The following is a 22,354-nucleotide window of genomic DNA, read 5'->3' on the forward strand; positions in this document are numbered from 1 at the left end:
CATGATGATTCCCTCTTTTGAAGCCATATTCAAAGTGAAGGAGTTTGTGCTTGTAAAAGTGAGTGGAAACCTTGCAAAAGGGAGAGAAAAAAAAATCATCTAGATTGTCTCCTGAAGCCAAAATTAATTATTCTAATAGAGATCAGTGGCTGACACCAACATTTCTAGAGGAAGCTTCCTCCAGTAGCCACAGAGGTGAACATAAAGAGTTAGAAAAAAATACTGTTTGGTCAGATCTGAGATACTGGATTCTCAAGAAGAAGAAAAGTCAAGGTCATGAGTGTGTTTTGTTTCCTTTAAGTAATATTTCATTCACTGCAGCTTAGTGAATTTTCAAGGTCCTCTGTGCCTTCTCTTATTTGCCTCTTCAGGCCAACCAGTTGGAGCATGTTGCAATAAGAGAGATGTTATTTTCTGAACCCCCCTCTTTAAGGACGATGAAACTGTGTTGAGGATTGGGTAACCTCTCCAACTCCAATAGCAGCATTTGAAGATCTTCAAATAGCTGAAATCTGTAAGGCAAAGATATAGAGAGCCAGTGGCAGGGGAGGGGCTCTCTAAGTAAGGTCCCACTCCCTCAGTACAGTTGGAGAGACTCAGCAGGTCATGCAGTGTGTCTTTCTCAAGTGGGTCCCACATCTAGGACGAGGGTTACCCCGTGTACCCCATGCCGGTTCCTCTGACAGACATGGTGTCCGCCACGTAGCTTGGCTGCAGCATGGGAGCTGCCTGGGCACTTCTAGTGGCTGAGCTGAAATGCAAATTCAGAGGCTGGCCAGCCCCAGCCCTCCTGGCGTACACAAGTGTTGCATCTTATGCTTGGGTGAGCCCGAATCAATACTGACAGCAAGTGTATTCCTGCTGCTGGCTGGAGCAAGCCTGGCTGCATGTCCTGCTTTGGTCCAATGTAAAGATTTAAAGATAACAGCCATAGGGCGAGAGCCTTATTTTGACTTACATAGAAGCAGTAGCAGAGCATGTCACAGTCTGGGGCCTAATTCACTTGTCCTGTGTATGGCAAAATAGATCAGAAGGAAAATATATTCAGATAAATGTACTGTGTCTAAAAAAAATGTAGCTGCCAGCACCTTCTGTTGCTGCTGGAGTCAAGAGCCAGACTCCCAGCAGTATGAGGGTCTGAGTTTACATGCTGCAAACTACAGCGTATGATCCAGAGTGCTGATTGCTTTGCCAGCACTTGCCTGAAGAGAGGAGATTCTGCAGCTCATGTTTGTGCATGGCACAGGGAGTACACAGGCACTTCGTGCCAGGAGAAGGTGGTGCCATGGGTGGGCAAGGGGGCAGAAGCAGCCTCTGTTTCTAGAGTAGTGAAGAGTCAGGTGACTCCCAGTACCTGGATCCAAATATCCCCCAGTTTTAGGGGGATACATGTCATAAAACCATAAATAAATTTTAATTCCATGTATTGCAAATAACTTGCATTTGGGAAAACAGTGATGAAGGAACCCAATAAGGATGTACTTTCTGATGAATGAGCAGCTTATAGAAGTGTGGAACTGAGCTGTATCAGGAAATAGGGGCCATATCCTCAGCTTACATCAATTAGCACAGTCTCATTTTGCTTAGTGTCCTGTCAGGTATGATTTGGCTAATTATATCTTTAGAAAAGCAAGTTTTTGTCAAAATCTCTTTCTCCTTATCCAATATAGGATGATGGGATACAAATATTATGGTATTACTATAGATGCTGTATGTATTACAGAAGGGAATATATAATACTTTCATCTGTGCTCAGGATATTAAAAATACCATATGGGAAGTATTCCCTTTAGTGTCTGTGTTAGCACGTTTTAGAATGCATCTGTTAAAGGGATAGTTTGGAATAGATGCAAAGAGAGAGTCACACAACATAAGTTTATAAATCATATATGCAAAAAACATTTGAGGGAATATTCCTAATATTCCATATTTCAGGAAAATAAGCTGTTGAGACTATTAAAACATTTGCTAGCATTTTGCCCTCTGACTGGGAGCCTTTCTGCAGACTGAATGTTTAGGAAGTTGAATATCCTTTTATCCTTAGCAGGAACCCTTCCAGAAAGTCTGAGCCTTACTAGTAAGGTAGCATGGAGAAGTGTCATATGGCAAGTGATGCATGTCATGATTTAGTTAAGCACTTTGGAAGGTTAAGGATCTTGTAGTGCAAAATGCTTGGCAATAATAACATCCAGTAGTCTCTCAGGAAGTATAGTAGAGTTTGTTAATCATAAAATAGTCTGTTAAGCCAAATTCAATATGCTTTGAGGGAAAAGAAAGACAACATGAAAACAGTTTTCTAAGTGAATGTAGTTTTTTAGGCAGCAGAGTTCAGCAGATCTGTATAATGAAAGCCAAGTTTTCATAAGCAGGTGCTTAGGAATAAGTACACAGAAGTGTGTGCTATTGTACCCTCAGCCATGCTCGTGCTCGTTTGCATCCTGCAAAGAAGAGCCACTGCTTACCCCAGACATTGGGATTGCACCAAATAGGCTTTTGTGCAAGTAAAGATAAACTACTATAATTAGAGGGAAAACAGAGGAAAATGCTAAGTTAAAAAAAAAGAGAGAGACACATCACTTTGATGACTCCGTTCGGATTTTCAGAACCTTACAGCACTGGTGAAATTCTTCTGTTATATATTTCCCATTGGTTCCAGCAGGAGCTGAGTAATCTTATGGATTTCAACAGGAGTAATGTTAATATCTTGTGACGTATTTATGATTGTTCCAGCTTGTGTATCAGACACAAATGGTAAAGAGGAATTTTCAAATAGGAGGGGTTTTCTGTTACAGTTTTTAGTGGAAGGTAAAAACATAGAGAAAGCAGACAAATGCTATTTAGTAAAGCAAACCCCAAAACGTGTATTTCCCAGCTTAAAACCTAAACACAGAACCACAGAGACAATAAAATCAGGATTAATCTGTATTATATTATATGCCAGACTGGATGAATTATTTATATATCTCCCATCAGCAAAGAATCTGTAGTATAAATGAACTCACTGCCTCCTTAAAAAGCAAGTGAATTCCCTTCAAGAAATCCATGAAAGTCTTCTCAGGAAGTCAGATAGAAAGTAGGAAACTACATCCATTTTCTTCACATCTAAACCAAGGACTAAGCCATTCTTTCATTACCTTTACCTCTCTGGTGCAAGAAATTTGTATTCATATGACTGGAACCAAACCTGTTGCAGCAGATGAAGACAACCTGGCTGGTTATCCTTCCCTGAAGACGACTAGACTTCTCTGTTGCTTTGGGGTTTGTTTGGGGTTTTTTTGTGAGGTTTTTTAATACTTCCTGAGTTTGGAAAAAGCTGAGTTTTCCTTGTTTATTTTTGGAATTATGTCATTGTTGAAAACTGGTAGTTTGTTTCAATTTCTCCCTACATAATGTAATCACATCAGAAGATTTAACTGACCGACTCAGTGCGGTGATTAGTGTATTAAATATTGATCTGAGACCTAGTAATGGTACCATTAGTGACTGTGCAGGAGGTTTGTTTTATCTTATACTAAACTGTATTGCATGTTATGAGAAAATGTGATCTTGCTGTCCTGAGTTGCCTCTGAATTTCACATTGCTTGTCAAAGGATAACAAAGTCTTTTAGAACAAAACCTTCCCTTCCCTTCCCTTCCCAATGTTGTCTATCAGAAGTGTTCAAATTGGCTTCAGTTTGGTTATTTCTCCTCACTCACAGCAGTTTAACTGAGGGCAGAATCCAAACCATGACATTGACAATGCCTCAGTTATTTCCATTACATTCTTATGCTTTCTGTATGCCTTTGGATGTTATTCCTCTCAGCCGAGGGTAAAAGATGCTGTTAACTCTAATTATTGTTAGATTATTTGTATTTATTCCTGAGGCCCAAAATGACTTCCCTTTTTTTCATGTTTTTCGTGCTGTCGCAGCTGGACAGCTGGCCGGTAACTCATCAGTGGAGATGTATCGGCAAGTGCTTTTGTCAGGCTGCCGCTGTGTGGAGCTGGACTGCTGGAAAGGGCGAACAGCTGAAGAAGAGCCGGTCATTACACACGGATTCACTATGACAACTGAAATATCCTTCAAGGTACAGCTACACAGCACGCTGGTGTGTTTGGCTTTAGCTGGGATGGTTTCTTTCATGTAAAATGCATCACAAATACACTGTGAGAATAGTACTGCAAAGGTGGAAAGGAAGAGGAATGCGAGGTCAAAAAAGGTGTTTTAAGAGGAGATTTTGGAGCACATACAAAATCATCGGAAGAGAAGAGTTGCAGGATTTGGACTTTGCACAGGAAGAAGTTCTTGGTGATTGTAGCAGTCAGAGGAAAAGGGATTACGCAGTGTAATAATCTGTGCCATCTGGGGACTGGGCTTAGTGCCCAGGTCCATAATCCTGTGGATGTCCCTGCAGCAGATCTCATGAAGGGGGAGAAGCAGGGTAGACCACAGCCAGGGCTGAAGGACCAGGACCAGTGTAAAACACGTCTATGGATGGGTCTGGAACCGGGAGGATGGGGAGGGAAGGACTGGTTTGTCTTAGAGCTCCATAGCACGTGGCAGGGGGGAGAGCTAGGACTGAAGGCCACAAGGATTTGAACAGCAATAACCAATGTGTCAATGTATTCTTTTTCTCTTCTCTGCCCGGTAAGCAGGAGTGGGAGACAAAAGTGCTGAATTGAGGTAGGAAACAGCAGCTATCGTGGAAACCTCTACAACTTGCAAGCCTTTACGTTCCTATGAGCAGAGAACAGGCTACTCATGCCCAGTTGGGCAGGTCCCATCACAGGGACCAGACACTCATAATTTTATTAACTACTGAAAAAGTGAATAGCAGTGTGTGCAACATTACTCTTATCTCTGATACTTGGTATTAGATTTGAAGCATTGGAGGATGAAAAAGAAAAATTAGTATCTTTGGAGGGTCTGATGAGAGATTTGTGCCGTTCAGACCTTAAACATATAATCTGTATTTCTGAATTTCGTCTTCCATTTCCTTTTTCTATAATAAAAGGTAGATAATATACTCTTAGCAATAACTTTAAATCGTTAATTTCTTGTTGAAGATTATTTTGATCAAAGGTGTTAAAGGAGCAGGGTGGAGGTGTCTCTTTATAGTATTAAGATTGATAGTCAACACAGCTTATAATGATGCATCAGGATATCATTTTTGAAGTGTGAAGAAATAATTCTTGTTCATCTGAGACATGAACTCGCCATGGAAATACATTTCTAGATTTACCTGTATGCAAGAAGACATGGAAAAATATTCATTACTGAATTTCATTATGTTACAGGTATTTGGTGTAGCTTCTCTACTAGCTACAGCTTCGAAGCATGTCTCCCACACTTGGAGCATGAGTTGTTGGGGACTTTTTTGTCTTCTAGTGCCTTCCATTAGGGAGAAAAAGCAGACAATACTGCCACACAGCCAAATCACCCTCCTCATGCACCAGAACACTGCTTTCTTTTTTTCAGTTTGTTTCCTCTTTTTTCAACATTTCAAAATGTTTTCTCTTCTTTTCAATGTTTTCCCTAACTCTTCATTGATTTAATCACATGAAAACATAAAACACAACCTTCTTGCATGTTTATTATTAACTTCCCAGTTATGTTTATATGAAGCCAATTACATTTATTGGCATAGAGCTTGATTGCTGGAAGTCTTTTAATTAGGGAAGATAGCTCTCAACTCCTTTGGTCATGAGCAGGAATTTAAAACAAAGTTAATCTGATTCGTAAAAGGATCATTAGCAGAAATGAGGATTATTGCTGATTATTTAGATGCTCAACCTTAGGCATCGTGCTTGCAGGAGAGATATTGGAAGGTAATTTAAATCTACTCAGAACTATTTCATCTGTTGCTCTTCAGGGCAAATATTTTTATTCCATGCAGAAAAAATGTAAAAGTATATCAATTGCTGGTTTCTTTTCAACACTGGAAGTGTGCTGCTTGGCTAAGGAAGAGCAAAATGATAGTGAAATAATGTGTCAGAAGTGTGCAAATCAATTCAGAGTGATCACTGGGTCTTTAATGCTGAATCATTTATCGGCTCACGCTTTTGGCATGACCACGGCACACAATGCTTCTGTTCAGTCTGTCAGTATTCACTGCCTCAGATAGGCTTTCTGAAGTGTGGAGACAGAAGCAATATATACTCCCTTATGTTGCTGGGATTTTTGTGGGGTTTTGTTTGATTGGTTTTTACCTTGCTTCATGACATGCAGAAATCAGTAAGGTTATTCTCAGCTTCAGATTGTGAGCTGCTGCCAGGGTGAGATCCTATAGGGAACCAACAGTATTTTTCATGCCATAACCAGGAACCTGTGTGCGTGCACTTTATATATACATTGGAGACCTGTTTCAGGTGAGTCATTCTGCAGCTGGAGTAAAGTACAGAACTTATCACATTGTTCCTCTCTGACCATAGAGAATTTGCATTTACATTTCAATGCAGAAGACTGAAACACCAGCATACCTGTTTCTCCACTGAACCAGTGCTTGAGCTTTTCATCCTCAGATTTCATTGGTGTAATCTTGATTTTACTCTTTCAGGATAATTTTCCCATGCATGCTGGACTTCATCCCTTCTTGCAGTTGAAAAGGCAGTTTAAAAGAAATTTACTCCACAGCTTGAGCAGTGTGTAGGAGCAAGAAAGGCCTCAGAACTGCTTTTGGCAGTACCTCTTATATCCAGCCTCAAGTATTCTTAAACCCTGCATGATGCTCTGTAACCAAGGGGAGGGTGCAGGTGGGTGGGGACCAAGCCAGTGCTAATGATCTGGGTGGAGAGCATCAAGATGGGAGGACTTAATGTCTGTAACCTGATTCTCAGCACTGCTGTTCCCTTGTAATAGCAAAATTGCCTTAGATGCTTTTGCAAATCCCACTGGTTCTGAACAGCGTCGCAGGGGTACCAGCACTTAGTGATTTGTTGGAGTTGGAAAGAAAGTGTGCAGGGAGAATCACTCTGTTGTGCGGTCCCTCATGGGACAACCGCTGCTGTGAAACTGCAGCTTCCTACCTGCCCTCACCCAGCCTTCTGCACCATTTATTCTTTCAATAAACTCTTTGCCTTTCTGCTTTCTTTAAAGACTAGAAGTGGTCTTAGTTGAAGCACGCAAATGGTTAGTGATATGTGAAGCACTTAAATATTTTGTGATTGCAGTTTATTAAATATAGTGTTCACCACCTGTGTGTGCTGAGAGCTAGTTTTTCATCATATACCAGAATAATTTGTGCATGAGCTGGGTTTTTTTCTACTTACATGAAGACTGTAAATTTTGTTTGTATCCTAGTTCATATCAGCAAACCTTGAGATGGCTTGTGCCTTCCTTCCAGCCCTGGATTCTGCAGCCCAACATCAGAAGAATGTACCAGAAGCTCAGCTTTCATTTTAGGAAATGGATTTCTTACTGTTATGCTTCTCAACTGAGCCTTTAAAAGTACAGAAAATCAACAAAATGAATTCCCAGAGGAGGCTTTTTTAAAATAAATCTTTCAGGTTTTAGTCATCTTTATGATTTGGGAGGGAACAGGCTTATGGGTTCTTATGAACTCCAGAGTTTGATAGCAATGCATATGGAAAGTCTTCAGTGTTTTGTAAGTTCTTTTGAAAAAAAGATTTGTGTTCCAATAGGGAAACATTGAGTAACTTGTAACAGTGAGCTTATTAATCGTGCACCCATTACTATTGTACACCCCACTAAAATTTTGTGTTATCAAACGATAACTTCTACTAGCTTTGCAGATGCCACAAATGTAAGGTGGTGCACCTGGGAAAACATAATCCAGGAGTGCAGCATAGACTGGGATCCACCTGGCTGGAGAGCAGCTCGGTGGAAAGGGACCTGGGGGTCCCGGTGGACAGAAAGCTCAACATGAGCGAACAGTGTGCTGCTGCGGCCAAGAAGGCCAACAGGATGCTGGGTTGCATCAAAAAGGGCATCGCCAGCAGAGATAAAGAAGTCATCATCCCGCTCTACTCAGTGCTTGTCAGGCCACACCTGGAGTACTGTGTACAGTTCTGGTCCCCGCTGTACAAAAAGGATGTGGACAGGCTGGAAGGGGTCCGGAGGAGGGCCACGAAGATGATCAAAGGACTGGGAAGCTGCCATATGAGGACAGGCTGGGAGAACTAGGTTTGTTCAGCCTTGAGAGAGGGAGGCTCAGAGGGGATCTCATCCCCATGTACCAGTACTTAAGGGGTAGTTACAAAGAAGATGGAGACTCCCTTTTTACAAGGAGTCACATGGAGAGGCCAAGGGGGAAAGGACACAAGTTGCTCTTGGGACGATTCCGGTGGACATGAGAGAGAAATTTTTCACACTGAGAACAGTCAACCATTGGAATAATCTCCCCAGGGAAGTGGTTGACTCAGCCACGTTGGACACTTTCAAGAGTTGGCTGGACAGGGTGCTGGGCCATCTTGTCTAGACTGCGTTCTTCCTCGAAAGGTTGGACTAGGTGATCCCTGAGGTCCCTTCCAACCTGGGATTCTGTGATTTTCCATCAGAGCTGAAAGAAAACTTCTACAGAAGTTTCAGTTTCTGAGCTCCCTGATGATTACTACACAGCCAACTGTTTTAACTCAGTACTGTTTCTTTATTTTTTTCTTTCTTTTGCCTTAGAGGGATTTCTCTCATCAAAAAAGAGGGAACTAAAACTTGTGAGTCAGAGTAACTAAGTATTTTATGGATACGTGCTTGTGCTGATGATGTTTATAAGATATACATTTGTCAGAGAGTTTATTATTATGCAAAATAGTTCATGAAAGTCATAGCTTTAGGCATGGAACAACTCCACACAAAGACCAAGTTTTGCATTTAAACTATTGACTTAGGCAGACATAAATCATTTATTGAGAAATGTGGTGCTTGAGGCTTATCAGACATTTTGGAGATTTGATTACAGTTCAGGTTGAAAAAATTGGTTGCTGCAAAAGCACATCCTTTCTGGGATGTTTAGAACAGAAGGTCTGATTTCTGGCAGTTTGGATATGATTTCAGACATCTTTGGGTCTTTTCTGTCTTCAAAAACCAAAATGCTGTTTCTGTAGAGACATAAATTTGTAACTGTATGTATTTTGTTTCTTTAGGAAGTAATAGAAGCTATTGCTGAATGTGCATTTAAGACATCGCCCTTTCCAATCCTCCTTTCCTTTGAAAATCATGTGGATTCGTAAGTAACTACCATGTTTTCCTGTACGGTGTTGTATTTTTTGTAAGGTCTAAGTGGTTTTATTAAATTACAAAATCAACAGCTCTTAACCCAAAAAAACATGTGTCAGCCTGAGTAGCCAAGATGATTAGAATGAATCAGGCATGATCTTAAAAACCTTCCTGAATTAGAACCTTATGTATGAAAGAAAAAGTGTGAATACCTGTGAGACATATTGTGTTAACTTTACAGTCTCAGTATGTCCTGCTGGCATGTAACGGATCTTCATCTAAGAAAAAGGAGCAATATTTCACCTGCTTATGTCCCTATTCTATGCTATAAGCATATTCTGTGCACAGAATTTGGTCTGTTTCTCATGCATTAGAGGTAAAGGCCAGAACCATAGACTAGCTAGGATTGTGAAACAGGTGGTGTGAATGGCCAGGAACTGTTCCATTTCTGCCAAAAAATACCAGTTTGCCTAAGCTGTTTTCTTTCCCTTTTTTCTAGTTACAAACGAAGGACAACTTTTCTGTGTAAGAAAAGGAAAAATAAGTGAGAACACTTCTCAATTTGTCCCAGTGGTCTAACTTTTTATTATTATTGTTTTACTTTGATTTTTCTTTTTTTTAAGTTTGACATTAACTTTGGTTTTGAATATAGAGACCACATGGTCTCTATATCTGGTGAGGTGACACAGACAAATACCATGTGCCTTAAATTCAGTTGCCTTTTCTGTTTTTGTTTTTTGCTGTGAAAGTGTTTTCAACACTTCTGGAGCTAATTTAGACTGAGAAACTTTTTTTTTTTTTAATGTGAAATAAAAAGTAATCTTTGGGGCAGCTTTGAATGATTTAATACAAATCAGAAAAGATATTGGCACTTTTGCTTCTTGAGGAGGAAAAGGGAGAGGGCTAACTGCTTTTCCATTTTTTTAGGAAGAACATTCTCATCGTAAGGGAAGGAACTGGTAGAAGAAGCTATGTAAGAATGTTTTTAAGTACAGATGTGACAATACTGATCAAAAATTATGTAGGTAGACAAACTTAAACTCTCAGAGCTGACCTATACTATCTGTATACCTTACAGTATAAGGTATACAAAAGCAAATGTCCTGCACCTGGGGAGGAACAACCGCATGCCCTGGTACAGCTTGGGGATTGACGTGCTGGAAAGCAGCTCTGCTGAGAAGGGCCTGGGAGTGCTGGTGGACAACAAGGTGACCATGAGCCAGCAAAGTGCCCTTGCAGCCAAGAAGCTGCATTCAAAGGAGTGTGGCCAGCAGGTCGAGGGAGGTTATCCTCCCCCTCTATTCTGCCCTGGTGAGACCACATCTGGAGTGTCCAGTTTTGGGGCCTCCAGTTTAAGAAAGACGTGGAACTCCTTGAGCAAGTCCAGTGGAGAGCTACCAAGATGATCAGAGGACTGGAGCATCTCCCATATGAGGAAAGGCTGAGAGACTTGGGTTTGTTCAGCCTGGAGAAGACTGAGGGGGGATCTCATCGATACTTATAAATATCTAAAGGGTGGGTGTCAAGAGAATGGGGCTAGACTCTTTTCAGTGGTGCCCAAGGACAGGGCAAGGGGCAATGGGCACAAGTTGGAACACAGGAAGTTCCACCTGAATATCAGAAAAAACTTCTTTCCTGTGATGGTGACAGAGCAGCGAAACAGGCTGCCCAGGGAGGCTGTGGAGTCTCATTCAGTGGAGACATTCAAAACCCACCTGGATGCAGCCCTGTGCACCCTGCTCAAGGTGTACCTGCTCAAGCAGGGTGGGTTTACAGGGTGGGTGGTGATCTCCAGAGGTCCCTTCCAACCCCTGCCATTCTGTGATTCTGTGATAATTTTACGCTCCCTTTTGTGGGCAAAGATGTGCATGCTCTGCACGCATTTAAAGGCCATGTGGTCATGATTCAAACAGCTGCCTGTTAAATTCTGCTTAGTTAGTGCTGTCTTCCTCTGAAGAACCACCCAGATACTGTATTTAATTTCTTTCTCTTATCGATTTCCTCACTCATTTATTCTTGGTGTAAGTTATATCACCTTGGACTTGCTTAGGGTCACTGCTGTAGGTTTTAACTCACAGTGCTTTTCTCAGTGCTTCCAAATGCAACCTCTGGTCATTAGAAAAGATCTCAAGCATCATTCTTCAATGTATTATATTTTGTATTCATTCCTCTGTATTTGTTAAAATATACATTCACTGTGTTACTATACGGCAGAGAAAAAGCAACATCCCCTTTATTTATACCAGAAGGGTTACATTTTTCTTCCTTTGAAGTCATTAAGACTTAAGTCTTCAATTATTCCAGGGTGATCTGTTCTATTTTAGGAAAGAAGTAAAAAAAAAAAAAGTATAAAATAAACTCCTGTCAGATATAAGTTATATACAAAACTGGCTTTAAAACTGTAAGATGAAACACTGTCAAAGTTAAAGGTGGTGTGATACTGCAGGAATATGTCAAAAAGGGAACAGAGTTACTGCTGCATTGCTCTGATCTTTACAATTTGCCCAACAGAAAACACTGGACCTTTCTCTCCAGAAAACTCTAGTCATGGAATAATGAACTATCCCTAAGTGTATTATTTGAGGTCCTTTTCCATGCATTGCTCTGGGAGGTTTTTAGCAAAGCCAGTCTGCAAAAACAGTATCAGGTTTATTTTCTCTTTTTGAGGCTTTATTGCTATTTATTATTTTCTGCTGCAGTAAATCTTCAGACTTAATGTGTATGATTTCTAATTTTGCCTTGGCTGAAAATAATTTTTAGTTATTTTACTGACTGCTACAATTATCCCTTCATTTCTGCACTAGTTGCTAGAGAAATCTGCAATTAGACATGCCACTCACAGAAACCTTCACCTAATTTCGTGGAATGCTCCTTTTGTCTTTTCATTTACTTGGAATGTTGTTTTTCTCCTAGATCTTAAAGATGGACTTTGCTCTAAGTATTAACAATATATGCTAAGTGTTTTTATAGAATTGCTGTCAAACAAATCCTATGACATCAGTTCCTACTTTTTCTTCAGTTCCAAGTTTTTCTTCTGATTTTCAAGTTACAAGAGTCAGCATTCTTCTGTGAAATGCCAGTCCCATACAAATCAGTAGAATTTTTGACATTGGCTTAAAGAGAAATATGGTTTTAGCCTGTGTTCTCTATTTATGGCTTTTAAACAGACTGCGATTATCAGAGGTAAATAAGTTTTACATCACCACAATAGATATGACAGTGTTCATCACCACTGGACTTAAAATGCAATTTTTCTTATATCTGGTTTATGTTCCTGAGAATATATTTAACACTTATTAGCACATAGTGTTAATCATCTCATTTTGCTTTCTTTCAGTGTTTTTCCTAGAATTCCTCTCTAATATCTTTGTAGCATGTGAAGAATTTTTGTTTCCTTTTACTATAACTCCACTATGTAGTATATTCATTCTCACCTGTCTTTATAAAATAAAAAGTTTAGAAAAAGAGGCAAGCATATAACTTTTAGAATATATAAAATATTATGTATGCCATCATTTATACTGAAGTCAAAACAGGCATGCTGAAAAAAGACAGTACTAAGAAAAGATGTGGTTCTATCAAAAAATAGTAAAGTGCCTTGAAAATGTTGAAGAGACCTCAAGAAGACCTTGACGTTTGAAACTGGGCTTGCAAGAAGATAAGCAATCTGCAAATCTGAAAGCAGACACTCTATAATTAGAAATGCACTGATGACATAGCAAAAAGGTTAAGTGATCCTTGAGCAGTATCCATATAAGATTGCTTCCATGATTAAATTTAATTACAGTTATTCATATTGCTGGTTTCTTGCTGGAATTGTTATTTCAGATATTAACAGTATCTTTATCACTTTTTCTTCCTACACTTCAAATTATTTTAGTATCTTCTGGGAAGCATCTGTGTCTTTGTCTTACGCTTAAGGAGTATCTCTGCAGAAGTGATAATAATGTAATGTTAGGAGCAGTCATGCCAAAGAGCCTCTGTGATTGACCTTCATAATAGGCATAATACAAACACAGTAAAACAAAGTACAAGCAATAAAGTCATGGTAATGAAAACATTTCTTAATATTCTTTGGATTTCCATATCTCTAGGTATCATGTTCCCACTTTATCTTCCCTTGTCCTGGCACATTTTGGGGGCTTATATAATTAGTCTATGTGCTACCTGACCATGTCTGCACAGTGAAAATCATAAAGCAGATAAAGTCAGCTCTTTTGAGGAAATAATTTTTCATTATAGTACAGGAATGCTGGAGAGAATTTCCAATAACAGTAGATGTGGACCAGGAAATACCTGCTTTTTTTGTTCCACAACACAAATGGGGCTATATTTTGTTGTAGAAAAGTTGGTATTTCGATCTGTCATTCTGGTTCATAATTTTGAAAGAAGGGAAAGTAAAAAGAAACTGATATTCCGACTTTTAAAATACTAGAATAATAATACAGAATCTATACTATTACTAATGATCTATCTCTTGCAATTGTATAGTTCCATAAAATACAGTTTCAAGTGATAGATCATATATATACATGAGAAAGAAAGAAAGAACACAAAAAATACCACTCGATTAAACGCTGGTACTCCTAAATATTTTTTATTCCCTCTTAGGAGCTTTTAAAAATATCTGTGCATATAGTCCAGTTCACAAAGGCATGTAATTTTGTAATGTCAAGATTTTCCTACTTTGGCCTTGTCTACTACTGGAAGAATTTTTTATAGCATTAAAAGCTGTTAGTTTTTTCACATAATTTTCCTTTTCCTTCTTTCTTCCTCCAGAATGCAGTGACATTGGAATTTATATGCTGGACCAAAATAGTGTTGCATTACATTTTTCTCTTTTGCAAAAATGAAAGTTCTCACTTTGTTCTCTTTGAGGTAAACATGTAATTAAACACAGAAGATCGGAAGAATTTGTTCTAGCTGTGGTGATAGTTTGAAATTTATTAGCTTTAACTCTTGCATATTTTTTTCGGATTCCTTTTGGAGTTGATGTGCCCATTTAAAAATGCTGGTGTCACATCCAATTACCTCGATTTCAATAATTGTGATCTTTTGATTCAAGGAGATGTCCTTTGAACTTTCTAGGTCCTAAGCTCCCTGTGGGTTCTTAGTTCCACTGCCTTGCTTGTCTTCATCTTAATTTTCCATCCTCAGCTAAAAGTGGCTTTTAGCTTTTTTTGCAGAATTGGCTGCACGCAAAAGAAAGCATTAATAAAATGCTGTAGTGATTTAAACTGCATGCAGCCCTTGCATAGCCTTGCAGAATAATTTAAAGCCTCCTTGCAATACTTTTTGTCAATGACTGAGCTAATGACCAGTTCACCCCGTATCTACTTCAAGGGACATCCAGAATGCTGATCTCACGGAAATTACATTTTCTGATTCAGGTGCCACCTAGCCTTTATCTCAGCTCTGATTTGGCCTTGCTGATGCCAGGAAGAGCTCCGGTGCCAGGTGCTCGCTTTCTAGCTAATGACAAACTAGACACAGTGGTTGTTGTAGTCTTAGTTTGCAAGAGAAAATGTGAGCATTCCTTTTTTCCTATATACCCAGCTCTATTTTGTTACGAAAAATAGCTCCATGGTAACATAACTGCTTATGCCATTTGTGTATCTTCCATGATATGCAGATCATAATTAACAGTAGTTGAGGAAATTATTTTAAGCAATATAAACCTGTCCTTTAATCGAGACTTCTCAACAGAGTATCAAAAAAAGGAAACTTAAAGATACTTAAGCTCAGATGTTACAGATTTTTAGCAGGCACATATAACAAAAATACAGTCATCTAAAATTAGAAAGAGAGTGACTGTAGCACTGAGCTGCATTTTAAGATTATTTGAGTAACATTTCTGGTTAGAATAACCTATCTTCAGTCCTAAAACTCCCATCACTGATATGCAGGAATTATTCTTTTGTTGCACTTTGGGAGAATTGATTATGAGTAGAGTTTACTGAGGTTCAGTTTACTTCTAGAGGATATAATGAAACTGCTGAAGTAATTTACTATGGTAAAATTTGACACTCTATCTGATTTTAAATTAAATTTTAAAATTTTTAAAAAAGGGATCTGACCACATACTCAAACTAAAATGATCATTGAGCAGCCCCACCTAGCAGTTTGTTATTGCATCCAGATCTCCACTGGGAAGGCTGTCCTGATATGTTGGTCCCAGTTATAGACACATAACATGCGTGCAGTATGTAGTTATATGCATATAACAAGCAGTTATCCCAGCACTTATTACAGCAGTTCTCCAAATGGACATAACACATCTTACCAGTAGCACAATTACACCTACTCTGTGACTTCTGCCAGTGACGATATGTCAGGGGAAATACTTCTGAGTGAGACGGGAGGAGCAGCGCACGCTTTCGGTGCAAACCCAGCCCAGGAGGGCTGCGATGGATCAGTGCTTTGTCATGGAGCGCAGTGCAGCTGCAGCTCCTGGCAGAGCTGCGGCTGGACAGGCCGTCAGGCTGCGCAAGCGCAGCGGCCACCTCACATGGGCTAACAAGTAGGGTGGGACAAGGGGGCTGCATTTTAGCAGAAAATCTGCAGTAAAACTAGCTGCTTCTCTACCAGTGCATATAACTGATGCAGCTTTGCTGGTTTTAAGACCTAAGTAATGTCTTCTGTCCCTTCTTCTGTATGGCTGTGCCTTACAGACATGGGTGAGTGAGGTGGTACCCTTGGCTTGGGAAATTTAAGAGAGACACCTGCTCAGGAGACTACTTTCTGTATGATTGGTTTAGGTTCTATGCCTTATGATCCTTTTGATGAGCTCCATCAGAGGAATCAGAATAACTGGATATATATATCTAGGTCTCTCTGAAAAATTCACAGCAATTGGGTCAGGGAATTATATCGAGTTTATGGATATTAGATAGTCCATCCCTGCTGCTTTCCTGTTGTAGCATTAATAGGACTCATTTATTTCTTTTTTTTTTTCCCTTTAGCCCTAAACAACAGGCAAAAATGGCAGAGTACTGCAGATTAATATTTGGAGATGCCTTGCTTATGGATCCATTGGAAAAATACCCGGTAATATGGTTTGGTATTTATCAGATCACAAATATCTGTGTGAATTTTTAAGTGTTTCAGTCCTGTGTCATTCCTCATATACTGCCTTTCAAAACAGAGTCCAAAGGAAGGAGTTAAACAATGTGAGCTGTTCGTGACTTAATCATATAATATCTGATGCAGAGATTGTTCAGATACAGTGAATTGTAATCCTCTAAATGCAATTGATTCTCATAGCTGCCATTTTATAATGTAGGCTTTCCTATTTGAACTAATACTTATTCTGGTTATTACTGCAGACATTTCATAAAGCATTCTTCTTTTCTTCTTAGGGCCTTCAGTAGCCCTGTTTCATTTAATGTTGAGGTTACCTCTTGCACAAAATACGTTTCATATTAACAGCGTTTATAGAGGTTACAAAATCATCTTGCACCATGTGGGCCCTAAAGAATTGCCATAAGCTCATTTCTTTTGCTGTTGTAACAAATTTCTATTCCTTTTTCTGCAAGCTGGAACCTGGCGTTCCTCTTCCAAGCCCTATGGATTTAATGTACAAAATTCTGGTGAAGAATAAAAAGAAGTCACATAAGTCTGCAGATGGAAGTGCAAAAAAGAAGCTCTCGGAGCAAGCTTCCAACACATGCAGCGATACATCTAGTATGTTTGAACCTTCCTCACCTGGGGCAGGTATGAATTGAATCTACAAATACATTTCTCCCTAAAACACAAAGTCCTAATTACAGCTCTAATTGAATCCATTTACATTGCTCTGGCAAGGTAGAGATGCACCAGTGTGGGCCTTACTCACTAGGAAACAACACTAAGTGTCATTGATCCAGGAGCATTGTGAAGGCTCACAGCTGAGGAATCACTAACGGAGTGGCCTAAAGCTCAGTGATGCAAACTAACATTTATCTGTACTGCTTAGAAGGTAGAGTGAGCTGTCAAATCCTCCGCCCTTGGGTGCCTTTTCTATGTGTCCAAGCCCAGTACCAAATACAAATGTTTTCTTTTTTCCGTTGCCTCTCAGACGTCCCTAGCATTTGGTGCCCTTTCAGACTTAACCCGTCGCACAGGAGGACTGCACTGGTTCTGCAGTGTCTTAATATTTAGGGTAACTGTGAATGAGATACCTGTTCCTCAGGCAGGCAAAGCTCAACCCGCTGTTGTCTTGCACTAGTTGGGAAAACGTCACAGAATTCTGTGCAAAGTGCTATAAGATGTTCTTCTGTTCCAGAGGTGGAAACAGGCAAAAGTAATACTGCAAACAAATATTTGTTGCCATCAGGAGTTGTAGGGAATGCAGCTAATGGAAAGCAGCAGTGTATTACATTTAACTTGTTCATTATTAGCATGATTTTTAAAATCAGAAATGAAATGGAAAAGTTACTATAATTCAATGCATATATTCTGGTAATGCCTATGAGATCTTCAGGGGACCATTGTGAGTGTTGGTATGCAAAAATTAGTAAGAGATGGTCTTTGTCCTGAAGACCTTAAAACCTAACTAGAAAAGACAAAGAGAAATGCAGAGAGAAAGATAAAGTAAGGATTTGCCCTAAACCACAGGAGCGGATTAGCAGCAGGACAAACAACAAACTCTATATATCCTGTTTCTCAGCCCAGGAGAATCTGTTCCCTGTACTAGAATTTCTTCTTCCTATTAAGACTGAAATCTGGATTGCTGCAAGCATAGACATTTATGCCCCAGTAGTAGAATCTTTTTTCCATTGTTTGTAATTTTTTCTAAATTCTGATTAAATGAGCTGAACATTTTCAAGCTGAATTAAAAAAAAAAACTGCTGTATTTGTAGATAACTTTTTTTATCCTATTAGAAGCAACTAAAGAGTTTTCAACTATCGTGTTAAGAAACTTTGAAAAGGGCATGCTTTGGAGTAGGGCTTGGATTTCAAAGGAAGATTCATCCTGGTGTCAGGACTGATTTAATACTGTTTTCTTGATTTGCTTTAGACAAATCCCAAGCAACAGAAAGATAAGTGTGTGTGTGCCAGCTGACTCCTTTCCAACACTTGATATCAACCCTGGGTTCCTAACTCCACATTTTTGTTACCAGCACATAGTGAGAACCCAGTGGCAAAGTGTATGTCTTTTGCTTTCTGAGTGCCTGATCTGCATAGAGGGTAACAGCTTTGTCTTTCCACAGCCTCTCTGTGAGCTTTTATAGGAAAAGACTTGGGCTGTGAATCTAGATTTCAATGGTGATGCAAGGCAGGCGGTCAGTCCCATAGTAGGGTGTGTAATTTTACAAATTAACTGTGAATATTTTGTCTGTATTGCCTATATAACAACTTCTATTAACTGTAGATTGTAAAGATGAACACTTACAATTTAGAAAATGCCAGAACTGAGATTGCAAAATTGACATGGTCATTTAGTTCGTCTGTGACTGCCAAAATACATCACTTGTAATCCTTCTGTCAGCCATTGTTGCTCCTTTAGGACCAATGCCTTTTTTGGAGAATGCAGTTAGTCAATATTTTTTCTCTCTTTGTCATTCAATGCTTGATCCTAGATCAAGGATTCACTCATCTTGCAGTGAATTTCTGTGGGGGTATCCAGGCTGCATATGAGTGCTTGGCAAACAGCAGTGAATTTATCTGAACAATACCCATGGGAAGTGAAATAATATTAAACCAGTTTTATCTAAGGACAGCCGAATCTGAGAGAGCTTAAGAACAGTTTAGGGCTGACTAACAAGGTACATCCAGGATCTGATTTTTCAAGAATACTTTGAATTTTTAAGTATTCAGAGCACAGCTCCAGAGATTTCAGCTACGAGCATGCAGCATTTTTGTAAATCCGATGCCAGATTTTTGTCTGTGAACATTTAAAAAAAAAAAAATTATTCACCATTCTACAAGCCTGCTGTGGCAAGACCCAGTGAAGAGCATAGTTCCATGGGGTGGTGCTCAACAGTCCCCATGACACCTTTCTTTTCACTGCCTCATTCCTTATGTACATCTCAACATTGGCAATATGTAATGCTGGAGCACTGCAAGCATTATGCTCCTTTATACCCAGTACCAATTTCTTTCTGGAGAACAAGAGGGGTAATGCAATTAAAGACCCACTAAAGGAATCTTAACATTTCTTAACGTGAAGTGTTTCAATACTCCAACCTTAATGTAATCTTCACATTTAGCAATTTGGGCATATTATTCAAATGACTCCATTGTATTGTATAGCTCCTCTCAGAAGTACTGCTGATCTCCAACAGAAAGTTGTGCTGATTTAGCCTTCTTGAGATTTTAAATTAGTTTTTTCACAGCAGTGCAAAGAATAGATTCGTACGTCAGTTGATAGCAAGCTTCACTGTGTCTTCACTGCTTGAGGTCAGACTTAAACCCAGATAAACCACTCTTTTGACGTGTTTGTGAAACATACCATATAAAAGCTAGGTGGTGGTGATATAGTAGCAATAATTTTAAAAAAAGAATTCTGAAACAAGCTTTGCAGAATGGTTTGCAAGATGTTCATGAAACTGGTGTAAAAAGTAACTTCAGTAGGGTGTAATATCTGTCAGTGTAAAAAGCTTTCCTTAGAAGTACAGCAAAGCTGGCAAAGCAGAAAAAAAATTTCTGAGATAACACTTGTGAGATAGATTGTAATTTTGGTAAGCAAGCATCTTAGACCTGACTGTTTTAGCACCATGAAAGGAAGAAAATAAGCAAGAATTTGAAAGAAGTGAGATTACACTGCAAAAAGAACAGTGGCAGTTCTGAAGGTACATACATTTTACCAAGAGTGGGCCTATACTGAAAGTAGCCAAAACTTCCTAATTGAACAGTATTTAAATTTTCGAGAAAATTGTTAACTTCTCACCGATAGGATGCCATTTTTGTCAGAGTAGTGGGTGCTGCAAGGAAAGAGTCAGAGGAAGACAGAGAGAGAGGGTAGAATTGGCTCCATCATTTCATGATGACTAAATAGAAAACTGGATAAAAATTTTTAGGCTCCATGTATGTAAATGCAGAGGTATATTGATGCTGCGTGCCATTTGAGGCCATGGCCCGCTCTTACAAACTAAAATGTTTTAGAAAAACGGAATAGAGTTCATATTTTCCTTTTTAAAACTCAGCAAGTGCTGATGTACAGCCTGTGGAAAAAACAGAAGGTGATTTCCTGCCCCCAAGGTGCTGATGGCTGCCTAAACCTTATAGAGCTAACAAGCTGCACCAGCAAATACCACATTTATAATCCATTCTGGCTGTTATTGTAAAGGGGTCTGGGAGAGCAGATTACCAAATTCCTCTGAATTTCAAGCAATGTATAACCTTTCATTTTGTTAGGCTCTCAATATCTATCATGCTGCTGAGGCATGGTGAGAATGGATAATATTTAGCACTCTGCTTCCTCAACCCTTGGTAGCAGGGATTTTGCCTGTCATTCCCAGCTTTCCTCTCCTAATCATCTTCCATTCAGTATTACTGTGTTGAACCCCTCTACCCATCAGCTGGAATTTAGCCTTCTTTGTCCACTTCTCACGTTGCCCAATGAGCACTTTTACGCTTTCCCCATGCTGCCCCACTCACTAGGGGCAGCTCTTTGAAAACATCCTTGAAACTGCCCCATTACTCCACTGAGAAGTTTCCTGTGTCCTTCTGCCAATGAGCGGTTGACAGTATATGCATTATAACTTAGGTATTGTTTTAGGGAGCAACCTCTTTTTATTTCTCAATATTCTTCTGTTGTTCTCTGTCTATGGGCAGGCTCTTGTCTCATACTAGGAGGGCAAGCCCTTGCAGTAGGGCTCTCTATTTTCACTGTATTTGTATGCCGCGTAGCATGGAGAGGTCCTGTCCTGACCTGGGTTAGTAGTCCCATCTAAATGCAAATAATAATTATGCAATTACAGTTAGTTGTCCCTTAGACAAGCTCACATGTACATACTGGACTTGACCTGCAGCAAGGCTGCATATGCCAGCCCACATGCATTTATGATACACAGCATCTGTGCCCTCCTAGGAAGGGATAGGAGTGATGGTGTGGGGTTGATCCCACCACCACTGTGGGAGGGTGACCATGGAGATGTCTGTAGCACACACATCTCAGGCTGGCCAAGGCTTGCTCTGACTTTGTGTCCCAGCAGTGTAATGGCAAAAGAAGGTCGGGTTTGAGTGTAGGACCACACTGCTGGGTGAAAGGCAATGCAGAGGTAGTCACACTTTCTAAAACACTTACTAGTTTTTATTCTGTGTTTGCAATCCTGTGTACTATTTGTTCTGGTTTTGCTGTCTGATGCAGAACTTGAAAATGAGATCTGATCTCCTTGGGAGTTTTCCTGTTAAATATTTTTAAATAAATGAATAATGTGTTGCGTACTTTCATCCCTGGACACTTCCAGCAAGAACAAGCTATCATCTACCTAGTATCTCAGCAGCACAAGTTGACTGAAATCTGCCCATGTCCCCCATTTTGTGGACTATGGAAGTGTTGTTTTGCCAGTCTGGTTAAATCAGTTGAGAGCTTCTCATCCAAAGATTGTCACTGCAAATCCTGTGAGAGCTTGGCTGGCGCTTCACAATGTGTTGAGGTTCCCTGAGCCATCCCTTGAGCCTGTTGAGCAATCATGTTATTTTCTTCAATGAAACGTGCAGGAAGAAATGTGTTCATGAATAAAAGCCTGACATTTCAACATCTGCATCTGGAAGGAAATGCAGCCTGGGTAGTCATCATTTAGTTGTGTAAGGCACACTCATTATTTAAGTCATATGTGCTCTCCATGTTCAGAAGGGGCCCACTGGGCATGATTCAAGGCCTGCTGGAACAAAGAGGAGTTTCTTTATTGACTCAGTGGGCTTTGGATTAGACCGTAAATTGACAGGAGGAACTGAGACTGAATTACCATTCTCTGGAGAGTTTGGGAATGTTGCACAGTGGTTAGATTTTTGTGCTGCCAAAAAAAAAAATTGCCACTGCTAAAGAAAGCTGAAAGGTTCATAGAAGAAAATCTTTAGGGAGAGTTGTCAGTCTTACAGGTGTGGATAGGTAACTGCAGTAGAAGTTAAACCTTCTTTTCCAGAGTCGTCTTAAGATGCACAGTGTATACTTTATGACAGCCAGACCCACAGGAGGAGTTACTAAAGAGAAAGATCAGCTTGATATTCCTTAATGGTTTAATTTCTGGTGCAACCAAATCAAAACATTTTGGAGG

The 22,354-nt window shown here is 39.7% G+C and overlaps 1 protein-coding gene across 9 annotated transcripts in view; it reads left to right on the top strand.

Annotated features, from left to right (window-relative positions):
• Positions 1 to 22,354, top strand: part of PLCB1 (phospholipase C beta 1) — a 407,677-nt gene that overhangs the window by 289,566 nt on the left and 95,757 nt on the right. For all 9 annotated transcript variants that reach the window (XR_012659744.1, XR_012659743.1, XR_012659745.1 and 6 more), the window contains 4 exons: positions 3,911 to 4,068; positions 9,080 to 9,162; positions 16,115 to 16,199; positions 16,688 to 16,865. Coding sequence is in view for 6 of the 9 variants with exons in the window: in XM_075088215.1 (XP_074944316.1) it covers positions 3,911 to 4,068; positions 9,080 to 9,162; positions 16,115 to 16,199; positions 16,688 to 16,865 (504 nt within the window). In the remaining 3 variants the exon portion in view is untranslated. The remainder of the gene's footprint in view (positions 1 to 3,910; positions 4,069 to 9,079; positions 9,163 to 16,114; positions 16,200 to 16,687; positions 16,866 to 22,354) is intronic.

This window comes from Phalacrocorax aristotelis, chromosome 3, assembly GCF_949628215.1.
Source record: "Phalacrocorax aristotelis chromosome 3, bGulAri2.1, whole genome shotgun sequence".
In the NCBI taxonomy this organism is placed as follows: Eukaryota; Metazoa; Chordata; class Aves; order Suliformes; family Phalacrocoracidae; genus Phalacrocorax; species Phalacrocorax aristotelis.